This window comes from Balearica regulorum, chromosome 2 (genome assembly GCF_011004875.1).
Source record: "Balearica regulorum gibbericeps isolate bBalReg1 chromosome 2, bBalReg1.pri, whole genome shotgun sequence".
NCBI classification, from domain to species: Eukaryota; Metazoa; Chordata; class Aves; order Gruiformes; family Gruidae; genus Balearica; species Balearica regulorum.
The window spans coordinates 57888199-57902232 of NC_046185.1; the positions used below are offsets into that span (position 1 = coordinate 57888199).

Here is a 14034-nt window from a genome sequence, read left to right on the forward strand (position 1 = left end):
TCTCCTACTTTCCTTAGCAGAGAGCTTGATGGCCCCCTCAAAATAGCAGGTAGGCAGCAGCGTTCAACGATTTGTGATGGCAGACTGAAAGTTGAAATACATAATTAAAATGGAAACTAGAAGATTGAATCAGAGGTTTTTGTTTTAAGAATGATAAAAGCTTCATTGTCTAGCTTAGAAAAAAAGCCACTGTTTAATTAGTAGTGAAGAAGAAACATGGAACTGCTCTTTGACTTATAATGCATTTTTATCTTCAAAGCCTATCTTATCCACAGTGCTGGCCCCAAAATATTGTGAAAGCACAAAATCATGGTTTTGGTTTTGGTTTTGGTTTTGGTTGTGTTTTGCTAGTATGATCTAAAGAACTTTCAGACCTTTTTTTAGAGTTTGACACATATGAGTTTGAAAAATGTATTAATATATTTCTCAGACTTTGTAGATGGGTTCTATGGTCTACAAAAGTGAGCTTGTTGATTTCTATAAAATAAGATGGCAGATGGAACATGTTTCTAGCAGGCAGAAATAGAGCTGCTAAGGCAATCAGGCTGATACCTTAACTGTACACACTTCTCAGAAATGTAGTGTAGAGTAAGAGCTTAAAAGTCAAGTCACAAAAATAGTTCAAGAAAGGGATGTAGAATGTACTGTGGTGGTTGCACTCCTGGTTTTTGAACATTGTCAACAAGCTCCACAATTCATACGTTTTATCTAGATGTGTTGGCATGTGGTAGCTATGTGAAAATGGTGCTTTTATACCATTATAAATGCTGTTTGCTTCCCCAGCTTCTTTCCTTATGCTTCCAAGTTGGATAAGATGCTCCTAGATGTTAATAAACTGATTTTGTTTTCTTGGAATATAAGATACCCCAACACAAGTATGTTCTGTGAAGGTGGTATTTACCATCCTCCCATGAGGACAAACTAATGAAACTAATGAACTGAGGTTACGCTTCATGCAGACTGATTGTGCTTCAATGCTGTTGCCTCCGGCCTAAAAAAGGCAAAACAAGTCCAATGAACATGGAGAGAAGGTAGATCTAGACATATTATTCTGTAACTCTCTTTGATAGATCCAAAGTTAGGTTTCGGAGGAGGGTTAGAGGCCAAACAGCTGCTTTGCCTATCAGAATGAGTCACTAACTAGGAAAGTTTGCATTGATTCTTGCACACCCTCAAATTGCAACAGAAAATACCTTGCAGGGGGTGGAGGTTGTACTTTTCCTAAAGGTTTCTGTGTAATTAATCTACTATAAGTGCTAGTGCTTTAGGAACATCCGAACCCTGCTGTTAAGCATGGTCCTTGCATGCCAGTTGACCACTCCTACGTGGTTTCAGTGTTTCTCGTGCTATTGCTTGGGTGCTAATGAAGGTTTTGATGCCACTGCTGTTGGAAAAATTCAAGTCATGTATTCTGCTTTTGTTATTAGATTGTAACTCTGTTTGCCTGTCTTTGTTGTGGGCATTAGGAGTTTGAGCAGCTGCATTTTGTATACCTACAGCAAAACAGCTCCCTTGTTAGGCAGAACATTTCATGAAGGATTAAAAAGTGGAGCTGGCTGAGCCATAGGGGACACTTTTGTCTCATAAACAAGAGGCTGATTATCAAGAGACTTTACTTGTTTGTGGAAGAGGTAACTGAACAGGCTTCCTTCTCTCTTGGGTGGTTTACCTGGTACTTTACCCCATAATTTTTGCATTAAGTCCATTTAAAAATTTTTATTCCTATGGCTTACAGTTGCACTAGGTAGATGTTTGGGGGTGAAGAGTGTTTTTTGTAGAAAATGGCATGCTACACTTGGGACAATCAAACCAGCAATAACTGGAGGCACTGGGGCAAATTTTCGCTCACTGGGTTTCTTGTAACATCAGTTTACAACTGCCTCAGTTAAACACTGGGTTAAGATGCAAGTTTAAAGTCAGGCTTTCAAAGTTAAGATTGCCTATGCAATGCCTCTATATACAAGATTATGCAGATTGATTTTTAGAATTTTTTTTCTATAAGGCCCTGAGTCTTGCATTGCAGAGAAAAGCCCAGCCAATGGAAAACAAATGGTATACAAAAAATTGCAATAAAAGGTTGTTTGATTTAAATTCATCTCCCTTCTGCCTACTTGATTTGTTGCATAGCATAGAAGTACCTGGTTTTTTATTCTCATCATCCACCCTGAAGCCCCAGGTATTATTCCCTCAAGTTTCTTCACTCAACAAGTTTGCCTTATCACTTTTATTATACATTATTTATAGTATTGCTATGTATTCTTAAAACAAAAAGCATATGATTCATTCTTTGCTACATACCTAAAAATCTGTTGGGTTATATTATGTTGAGCTGCCATGTATATCTTATAGAAAGATAATCATATGTGATTTAAAGGCTTTGAGAGATTAAGAAACTACTATGTGTAGCATTACCATCCTATTTGGAGCTTCAGAGATGCTCATATAGGGTAAGCATGATGATAGACTGTAGAAATACCCAGTGGACTGGGATGTGTCAGTAGCTTCCACAGGGAAAAGTGGTTTTCTTCCTTTGACCAGACTTGTAGCTCTCTAATGATTATCTTGGTCGTTATGTTTAGAAACACAGATTTTTCTCTATTGTTTTTTTTTTTCCTTCTTTCTTAGCAGTTACGTTGTAGAGAAAGTTAAATTTAAAGAAGAATCCAGCCACAACAGCAATGTTGGGAAAGTTTATCTCCAATTCCGAATGCACAAGTCTTGAATTAATGAGAAAATTAATATAAAGGAAAAAACAGAACCTAATGGATACAGGAGTGGGTGGAACTCTTAAATTTAAATTGCCCTAATCTTAACCTGAGTATCCGAGGACTGTTTGCAGCGAGTAGAGACTGTGGAAGCTTGCAAGAGAGTCCTGGAGCCACAAAAGTAGCTTTTGCTTTATCCTGTTAAATACCAGGTTTTACTTGGCTGAAATATAAACTTTTTAGAATTGCCATTCTTCTGTTACTTCACACGGCTTATGCTATAAAACCGAACAGAATACCCGTACGCTAATCGGCTTTGTGGCATCTGTTGCAGCCGGTGTGGCAGCAGCCCCCCCTCGACACCCCTAGCAGCCACAAAGCGTTCTGGAGTGTGAGGGGGAAGCTCAGCTGAGCTTCCCTTCGCCCAGGATGCTGTCCCTCTGGTCATCACCTGGCCACTGCATGGAAAAGGGCTTCCTCACAGCTCTCCGGGAAGTGGGGAAAGTGCTAGGTTAGAGTCCTTCCTCCTACTCGTCTCTCCCAGACCGTCCTGCTGCTTGATGTTGCTGCCACGTGCAGCGGCTTGGGCTGCGGGCTGATGGATCCGGTTCAGTTTTGACCTCAGATGTGGTACGAAGAAAAAGATGCTTAAAATAATGTTTGCATTGCAGAGTCAAACATGTCACATTTAGAAAATCCTGAAGGCAGTTTGCCTATGCAACCTTAATTTGACTCCACTGGGTGTCATCCAACCGTTACCCATCGGTCGTCACTCTGTTATTCCACTTTTCCGTAGTTGAGCAGACGGGAGGCCGGGACTGCCTTGGTACCCCCCTGCCCCTACCCTGCCTGCATTGGGAAGTACAAGGGGGGGTACACCCCGCTCGGTAGGGAGGCACATACCTCCCTTCCCATATGAATTCTGTGGATCATCTGGTGCTGCGGTCATTGTTGGGAGTTTGGGAGGTGTTAGAGTGGGAATTTTTAAAGCATTGTGTGATTTACTTTTTGTTTGGTTAAGTACGTGAGAGAAGAAGTAGTAACTGAAATTCAGAATAGAAGTGACGACTTCATTTCACACCCACAGTGGCAGAACTCTGAAAATGTGTAATGTTTGCCTCTTCTTTAAATGGTTGTCAGGCTAATCAGACAGGTTTAATCTGTGTTTTAGATGAGAAATTGTCTTACAATCCTGAAGCTTAGGAGAATAAGAGCATGAATTTTGGCTTGAGCAAAATCGATCTTATTTCACATTGATCTATTTACAATATATTAACAGAAGAAAGAACTTCTATTTCACAGAAGAAATAACTGTGAAATAGGAAGTACAGTGGAGTCTTGCACATCGCAGTTTCTGGGAGACCGAAAGGTGACATCAGGATAGCTATTAAATGTATGCTCCATCTGGAAGGAAGACAGAAAGGAATCTTAATAGAATAAAAATTGTATTCCTGACCTAACATGAACTTTTGTGGTTTGTAAAGCAATTAGATGAAAAGTTCTGTTTCCAAAATACATAAAGATTTGTTCATGAAGATATGTCACTGTTTAATCATCCCTGGTTTTTTTTCCAAATTTAGGCAGCTGAAAAGTGAAACAAGTCCATTTTTTAGCTACTTGAAAATTTTTTTGTAGGAGTTATAAGGGGGAGGAGGTTTCTAAGGTAACCTACCAATAAATAAGTTTATTTCCAAAATAAGGAAAATTAAATTTCAAGAACATGCTGTAACTTCTAGTATGAGAAAGTTGAAAAACAGTGCTTTGAGACTTAGCAACAGTGCATCTACATTTGTTGTCTGTATTGGTTTCTTGGAATGTTTTGTATAGGAATATATTGCCTCTTTTTTTTCAACCTAAAAATGTTAACTTGGAGTAGGTGAGTAAAAATATTTCTACAAGACCTTTTTAAGATGTAGTAAAAATACAATACTGTTTACATCAGTGATATCAGCTCAGGATGTTTTTACATTTATGTACATCTTTTAACTTATTTATTCTGGGGAAAAAAAAAGAATCATAACCTGTTTATGTCCCTTTATGATTTTTAGATGATGTGTGAATATTTATGTGTAGGAAAAATTATCTGCTAGTGAAAAGGAAGCTCAGGAATGTGGGGATGAGGTTTTTTGGATTGTCTCAGGAAGAGTGGAAAATTTCCAGATAATTTTGTATTAGCAAATATTTGAGAAGTTGTGTGTCACATCTTCATTTTGATCACATCAAAATTTTGGTATTGTTTGGTCTAATGATGGCTATAAATTCTTAGGTAACTGGTGTAAATTAATGTGTGTAAAGTAAAAAGTACCTGTAACTCATGAGACCTGAGGCATCATCATTTACTTCTCTAATGTTCTAATTAAAATACTACATCAAAAAATATATTTATGGTTTTATTTTAAACAATATTAAGAGGTCTTAATATTTGTATGCGTCTGTCCCTAAGTAAGAGTTTGGATGAAACAGCTCTGTTTTATTTGTGTTCATAGACGTGTCATGATGTAGGTGTTTTTCTGCTTTCAGGCATAGTACACTGTTCCTTGTTCTCTTCAGTATACTAAATATTTCAAGCAGATTTTGGTGACTTTGATGCAATAGAGGTCAGCTGCATGTGCTTGCAACCCAAGTGCATCAGATGCCTCTAGTGATTTTCCATGTCCCTGTTTTCTCCTGTCCCAGTTGAGAGTTCTTAAAGGACCTGGCTCATGACTTTTAGGAATTTCTGAATAGCCACGTTACAGATGTTGGACCCTTAAGAAAATCTTTATTTGGCAATCTCAGAACATAAGCTGATAAGGTCACAACTTACTCTTAAAACCTTATTTGTGTTGTACTAACCTGAGGTAATGTTTTATATGAAGTTCCCCACTCCCTAGAAGCATTAACTGAAAAGTTTTAGCCCATCTTCCTTTATCAGCTGGAGCAAATTTGAATTCTGTGTCCTTTGAAATACCCCAGCTCTTCCCTTCAACGGCCAAATGTGGCTGCCACCCTGAGGATACTGCAGCCACAAGACCAGGTGCCGCAGGGGGGCCTAGCCCAAAGCCCACACCTTTATTAGCTCACCAATGCCTGCTTGCCAACAAGGTGGCCATGATGCAGTCGTGGCAGAGGAAGAGGTGACAAGCATTGGAGTCTATAGAAATGAGTCATGGGGATTGGGGATCGGGAAGCGGTTGCTGGAAGGCCGTTCAAGCAAAGGGGGCTTGGTTGCAGAAGTTGCAGCTAGCGTGGTGACTGCTGTCTGGATGTTGTCCTGCGGTGGAGAGTAGATTGAGATCCAGACGTGTTTGGCATATGCGAGCAGGATCCTCCTGCATGCTTGACTGCGTGCAATGGGAGCCTTCAGCAGCAAGAAGAAAAAATCATAGAATCACAGAATGGTTTGGGTTGGAAGGGACCTTAAAGATCATCTAGTTTCAACCCTCTGGCCATGGGCAGGGACACCCTCCACTAGACAGAGCAGACGAGAAAGGGGTTAAAAACAAGTGTGAAAAGTTGGATCATGGTACTTGGTGTCTTGAAATGAAGCAGGATTTTTCTGGAAGGCTTTAGTCACCTGGGAAAGAAGGATCGGGTAGCTGTGTGGGAAGCAATTTGCAGGCAAGTGTACTCCTCTGCAGTAGATCGGTACATTTTAATGAGGTAAGTATATTTGCTCCGTTTTATAGGATTTGCTTTGGACTAGAAGTCTGGAAGTCGTTTTAAATAGACTGCTTTGAGATATAATGGTCAGGTGGAAATATTTGAAGCATATAATACGGAAACCCTGTATTTACAACATATTTGTAGGGTCTCAGAAGCTGAGCTGAAAAGATTGCCTCTTTTGCAGAAGAGAATTTTAAGAGTAAATAAAGCTTACACCGAGGATGTAAAAACAGAAGTGAAGTTATAAACTGCTGTTGCTATACAATTTTATTTATTTATTTACATCTGCAGCCATCTCTCAATCCATTCCACCCCACAGGAAAGGATACTTTCACGCTGACATCCTTCTCATCTTCCCATCCCCTTCCCATATGCTGCACAGGGCTTAATGGGGCCATTTTTTAGATGTAGGTTCCACTCAGAGATGGCTTTCACCTGCTGATGGTGAGGAGAGGAGGGTGGGCACACCGTGCTCGGCCCCCGTGCCTGCAGCAGCGAGCGGCTGCGGGAGGGAGGGCTGAGGCTGTACACCGCTGTACGCGTACTGATCGAGGCAGGTGGGAGAGCTGGGTCCTTTCGCCTCAGGTCTCTGGTGCTTATCCAGAGCTCACTCTTTCCAGTGAGTATTTATCATTTGGACTTTTTCAGTTCTTTCTTTTTCATGTAGTCACGCTCTCTGTTATGCGTGTCCGCTTTCTCCTTCTACTTATTTAGTTTGATATCTTATCCTTTCTTGAGCTTGTTTTTGCTTTCCTTCTGCTGTAGGAACAGAGAGTTTATAATAGCCGTAGCATAACTTCAAAAGGTGGATCTGCAGTGTTTTAAACAATCATTACATAAGTCGTTAAAATAACAAAGACAAAATAAACACGTCCTCACGACAGTGAATAAATAAATTCCAAGGGCAGTATAAGCATCTGCCAATCTCTAGTGTTGCTTCCTCTCTTCTGCCAAGACTTTCTGCGAAAGTTTTTCACATCTGCTTTAACATCTCCTTTTCTCTAAAATTTTGAAAACTTCTTAAAGAATGGATTTTTATCTCTCTGTACATTATGCACAATATAATTGAAAGAAGAAAACATTTCTGGGGTTATTCAGGACCTCTGTGCCATGTTCAAAGCTTAACTAAATAATTTTCAGTACTAGTTTGTTCTGAAAATCTTGTCTTGTGTTTTGCCTCTCCCTGAAAACGTCGCCAGCAGGTCACAGGCAGTTGCTGAGGAGCAGTGTCACCTTCTGGGGCACTTCACAGGGGTGGCCTTCAAGGCTGGGACATCCATACAGAGTAAAAGTGAACTCGCTGCAGCCAAGATCTTTTGCTACAAACTTTGTCTTTTGAGAGCAGCTTTTAATCCTGAAAAGGTGTGGGGCGGGACTGGCAAACAATTACAGAAGGTTTCAGAATTCAGGTATTTACACAGTGTTTTGACAGGATTATGAAGGGAATAGTGGTCTCACAGCCAGTTTACACAGATCCAAATTGAACTGTGGAAAAGCCGTTTGTTAGGTTTCACAAATTTATGACTGACCGAAGAACTCTGATGATTTAGTAGCCGTGTTGAGGTGTTAAGAGATTACAAACAACTTCTAAGTTGACGTACTACTTTAACAATTCCACTTGAGGGAGGAAAGACTCAGTCATATAATAAAGGAAATATTTATTTGTCTAAACATGCTTTGTTTGATTTTAGGAAGCTTTAGCTGGAAAAACTCAGTTATGGTTTGACTTCTCAGTAATGATACGCCATAAAATGTACGTGTGAGGCCTTTACAGCAAGGGCTGGGGGAGCCTAAGGCAGGGTCAGACCTACCACTCTGCGTCTGCGCCTTGTATACAACGGAGCTATGGCTTCATCGTCACCAAAGACAACTTTGATTCCTCTTTCAAATAATTCTGAAATAAGCTTGCCAGCAGATATTTCTGGATTGGGATGCTTGGGATAGCAGCTAGGAAAAGCACGTTGTGCCAGACGGCTGCTTGGAGGAAGCAGTGTTGAGCAAAGGCTTTGAAAGTCTTGCAATCAAGTTATTATGTTGCATGAGAAAATACCAAGTAGTGGAAAGTTGTGTTTTTCAGGAAAAATTACACAATCTTTTTAAAGTTACAGACTGGTTCTTTCTCTGGGAAGCTAGTGTTTATAAGCTGAGTAGCTTTTCCATGACAGAAGCATAAATTCAGTTAAAAATTAAGTTTGCATGCTTCTCAGTAACATTCGTACTTATAGTAAATTTTATATATGGCCTGGTATGAATTTTGAAGACAGTCTTCATTACATATCATGTTCTGGAAACTGTCAGCAGCCCTATGTTCAGTATATTTTGCTAATAAATGTTTTTTGCTTTTCTTCTTTAAAGGTGTAATCTATCATTCTGCAAAAGTATGAAGCATGAAAGTTGGAGGGAGGGAGCAACACATATAGATTGGGGATTGAAAAGATTGAGAAATGTTCTCTTATTTGTTGCATTTCCAATTTTCAGGAATTCTTTGAACATGCAAAAAAGCTCTGGGATGATGAAGGCGTAAAGGCATGCTTCGAGAGGTCAAACGAATATCAACTGATTGACTGTGCACAGTAGTAAGTATTTCTTTTTATAGAATTAATAGCGAAGAATGTAATCATTTATAACAAGTTAGAAAATATATTTTTATTAGCAAGACCTGCGAGTTTTGCAGTACAGCAGTTAACATTTTAATTCTCTGTATAGACTGAGCATGTGTAGCAAAAGTAATTGATTGTTTTATCATAGTTTGCCATTAGTATACAACTAAATATTTAACAGCTAATAAAAATGAGTGTGAAAAAACCAAATTAAATAATTTTAAGTATCTTTATTCCATTTGAAACAGATTTGCATAAAATCATTTCAATTGAAGCTATTAAGTTTAAAAAATGTAGAGCCAATCTAAGGAAAATGCTTTGTTTTAAATTCTGAGACCCAGACAGCGCTGAAATTGCTCTGTGTTTTCACATTCCATTAAAGCTTCTGAGATTTTTACCTAACCGCATGCATGCCTGCATTACTAATATGTTTTCTGGGAAAAAAAAAATGACAAGCAGTATTGAATTAAAGATAGTACTACATGTGGTATTCTCTCCTTCATATACATCGAGTGAAGCGGTACGTGTGTGCGTAACACAGTCATAATCCTTAAAACAGGTTCATCTGATTGGAAATGTTCTGAAAAGAGATGTGTAGTAGATTGTGAAAGTGCAACTCATAAATACGTAGTACATTGATGAAAACAGATTAATCAGGAAATAGACCATTAACGTGCCAGGGCTACAAAACTCAGCTGTCCTTGGTAATAACCCAGCTCTGAATTAGACTTTGACCAAAAATATACATTTCATGTGAACTGCTATTGCGAAAATGTATACTCCTACTGTTGCTATGTGATTTAGGGTTTTCAGAGAACACACTCTAGTGTGTTATGATTTGTCTAATTGGCAGTATGGTCAGCAGCAATGCCGCAAGTCTGTTGTAGCACTCAATGTTTGTTTTTCTGTCCTCTCTGCTCTCGGTGCTGAGGCTGAAGCAGAGGAAGCGAGCCGTGTCGCTGAACGACTTGTCACGCTTCTGCCGCAATGGGGAATTTCAGCACTGCGGATCATAGTTTCTTTGCCCTTTTTCCAGGCTACTTTTGGGAAAGAGAAGGATCCAGGAATGATTCATCAGCACATGGAAGTGAGGGAAAATTACATATGTGTAGGAAGGTACTCATTTGACCTCAGTGGACTGAATTTACCAAAACTTGGGCATTTGCTCACAGTCCAGAGTGGCTAGAAATGAAAGCAGTGGTTGTATACAAAAAAAAATAGAAAGTTGTCCTGAATTGTGATCAGTGGGTTTCCCTTCTGCCCTCACCCACCACCACTGCCATGGTTCAGATCTGAGCCATACTTGCTGAGAAGTCCAGACATGATATTTATTAATACACTCAAATAAGACATCAGACCAAGAAAATAGAATAATGGCCTGTATTTAAAATAAATGAATGTAAAACTTACTTACTTTACTGATCAGTAAAGGTTGATGTGTCTTCCCAGTCCTGCTTTGGAAAATGGTACTGAAAGGACCAGGCAAAAAAAGGAAGATACCTTAATTATAGTATTAATGGTACTGTGCTTTCCCTTAAAAAAATGATGCCTATCTACAGGCTTTGACAAGGAGAAGAACATTAAGTCTTGTGTTATGTCCAAAATCAAAACACAAATGGGGAAAAAAATGGATCTAGAATGAAGTCCACTGTTCTGAAACAAAACTAAACTCAACTACCTTTTTTTCCTAAAAGCTTAAAGGAAGATTATTGTGGTTTTTTTCTATGTATCTTCCCTCCATATCTTCTATCTGGCTTGCTTTTTCTTTATTCTGAGATTATTTATTGTAGTAGTAAGTATAATGCTTGCATAATATTCCTCACCTTCAAGACACTTTATGAAATAGTATTTGATACTTAAATATCCCTTGAGTGTATCTGTGCTTTCCATTTCATGATCTACCTGAAAATGTAAACAGCTAAGTGACTTATCCACATTTACAAGCCTTCAGTCTTAGAGCAGAGACTTGAAACTTGGGAATAGCCGTGTCATTGATCTGATCCAACAGCCTTTTTCTCACAGGTGTTGATTTAAAATGGTGAAGTGTAATCTTAACAGAAAGAAGATACCAAAAATATACCCAAGCTCTTTCTGCCCCTCCATCATTCCTTGAAAATTAAAATAGTACCAACAGAGTCAATGAAAAGGAGATGTAAACATTGCGATGTCTTTGCTGCGTGTGTGTATTTATATATTGCGCAACAATGGTAGTTGCTTTACCCAGAAGAACATTTCTGTGCTGCATTGGATGGACCTTATTCAGAGTGTCAGGGTCACGTCAGCCTTGTAACTGCCAGAACATGTGAGACTGGGTTAGAAATACAGTTCTGATGGGCACGTATGTTTTCCTGTGTGCACTTAGAAAATACTAACTGTGAGGGTACTGTCTTTCTGGCTCAACAGGAGCAGATGGCATTTCTTTCAGAACCTGTCCATAGTCATCTTTAATTGGTAAAGGAAAAAAGGGAAGGAGTGTAATGCTGATACACATGCTGACTGTGGGGTTTTGAAACATCTGTAGTGTTTTCATTATACTGGCTTTGGGAGAAAGCATCCCACGCCATCAGCTAAATCCTAATCAAAAGATTCACTTAATAGTGAAAGAAGAACATTATCAGTAGGTCACCACTAATTTCTCTGCTTCATAAAAAACAAAGCAAAACCAAAAAAATCCCAACATGTGTTAAAAATATCATTGGACTACAAGTTGGGTGGCTGACTTATAATACTGAAAAGCATTATTAGCAAATTATAAAGTCAGCAGCCCAACATGCTGACTATTAGTGAGTTACAAATACAGTGTATTTTGGAATAGTTTAATTTGGCTACAGTACAGAGTTTCTGTATTTTTAAAACTTAACCTAATTTTCTTTATTACTGTGGGAGAAATATTTGGCTGGAAACAGACATAGTAGAAGGACACAAAGGCAAATGTTTTATTTACATTAGGCCTGAAAGTTGCTTTTCCTTGATTTTTAATGCCCTTTTAAATTACCAGGGTACTGTTCCTTCACAGAAATGAGGATGAGGTCCTGCTTGTTGGGCCATTTTAATATTCATACATGGCTTTCCATGCATCTGCACTTCTTCTAAGTGTCGTGTTGGTACATCATGTGATAGTTGTAAGAAATATGAATCTGTGACCAAGCTGGAGGTTAGGCCTTGTGGTCTGACAGTGGTAAATGTATCATAAGCAAAGGTCTGAATTGTTCTTTATCTCTAACTACAAAGATATTTATGTAACTCTTGGAAGGTGAAGTATTGCAGGGCCATCAACCATAATTTTTCCTTAATGACCTGCATATACTTCTTTGAGATTAATATCATAAAACTGGCAGGTTATTGTTTTCCCTATCTTCTGATTTAATATTTCTTTCAAGTTAAATTTCAAGTTTAATTTAAAAAATATATATTTAATTGGAAAAGTTGATTTGATTTTGTTGTGTCCCCATTAGACTTATCTAGAGTTCAGCAGGTTGGTTTTGGTTATGATGATAAATCTTAGACCTTACTTTGGTTAGCTTTAACTTACTTTGAACTACTATGAGTATCTCTATATTCACATACTTTATATTCAGCAAATTCTAGGTCTATAAGGGACATTCAGATTGTGATTTAGTGCTGTCTGGGCATTGAACTGTCTAGTGTATAAATAATGGACCAAAATGTGTTCATTTAAAATGTCTTTTAATTCTAGGACAGTTTTCTAAAAGCTAAATAGTTTCCTGTAAGATGACTGCAACTCCATTTTTTTGTATTTCAGTTTCTTCATAGTAGTTATGGAATGCCCAAATTTTATTGTATCCATGGAAGGGAACTGCAAAACAAACTTCTATGAATGTAGGACAGATCAAAAGAAATAAAAGGGACCCAGAAAAAGAGTTGATGAGTTGATCATGTGTCTTTATAAACTTCATAAATTTAAGTAAATTAATTTGGCAGTAAAGAGGAATAAAATTACCTTTAAACAAATAGCATACCATGAGGTAGAGTTACAGGTTGTGACCACCTGTTTGGTGTTATATATATATATAAAGTGAGTTGACTTCACTCTAATACTGGTGAAATGGTTTCTGTGTTAAAAGACAGGGTACAGGTGGCAGGCCTGTCTGCAAAAGGTGTGCCCCAGGGAGAGGACCTCCTGCAGCAGATGGCTGAGCTGCAAGAGGTGGTGAGAAGGCTGCGTAACATCAGGGAGGCTGAGAAGGAGTTAGATAGCTGGTTCCAAGCACAGTCTGCAGTGGACCCACAGCCCACGGCCAAACAGCCCAAAGCTCCGCCACTGGCACACGGAAGGGGGGCCAATAGTGCCGAAGAATGGAAGCTTGCGACAGTAAGGCCCATCAGGAGGAAGAGACTTCCCCCAAAAACTGAGGTGCCATTGCAGAACCTCTTCACTGCTCTGCAGACTGAAGGGGAAAGACCCACCACATCAGGAGAGACGGTGGAGCTGAGTAAGGCAGCCCGGTCTGCTCCCTGTGTAACAACCAGCACAACTAAGAAAAAGTGACAGGTGACAGTAGTAGGTGACTCTTCTGAGAGGTACAGAGGCGCCCGTGTGCCGACCTGATGCACTCTCTAGAGAGGTGTGCTGCTTAATGGGGCCTCGGATCAGGGATGTCATCAAGAGACTACCAAGCTTCGTACAGCCCACTGACTGTTATCCACCGCTCTGCTGTTGTTTCACGTGGGCACCAGTGACACAGCCAGGAGCAACCTGAAGAGTATCTAGAAGGATTGCAGAGCAGTGGGAGCGGCAGTAAGGGACACTGAAGTGCAGGTAGTTCTTAATCAGTCCTCCTGGTCAAAGGGAAGGGGTTTGAAGGGGCCAGTCGAATCTGGTGAGGCAACAAATGGTTACAGGACTGGTTCCACAGGTAGGGGTTCAGCTACTTAGACCATGGGACTTGCTTTGAGAATCCTGCTCTACTAGGGGCTGATGGGGTCCATCTGTCAGAGAAGAGGAAGAGCATCTTCAGTCATAGGCTTGCCAAGCTGGTAAAGAGGGCTTTAAAATAAAGTTGCCAGGGGAGGGGAAGCTCAATCCATCCCACTACTACCTGGAGTGTTGGAATGGAAGGATT

At 39.5% G+C, this 14034-nt stretch overlaps 1 protein-coding gene across 4 annotated transcripts in view; it reads left to right on the plus strand.

The window, feature by feature from the left end:
* The window catches only part of GNAL (G protein subunit alpha L), a 211814-nt gene that overhangs the window by 141302 nt on the left and 56478 nt on the right, over positions 1-14034 (plus strand). For all 4 annotated transcript variants that reach the window (XM_075744484.1, XM_075744485.1, XM_075744486.1 and 1 more), the window contains one exon: positions 8829-8926. In XM_075744484.1, coding sequence (XP_075600599.1) covers positions 8829-8926 — 98 coding nt within the window. The remainder of the gene's footprint in view (positions 1-8828; positions 8927-14034) is intronic.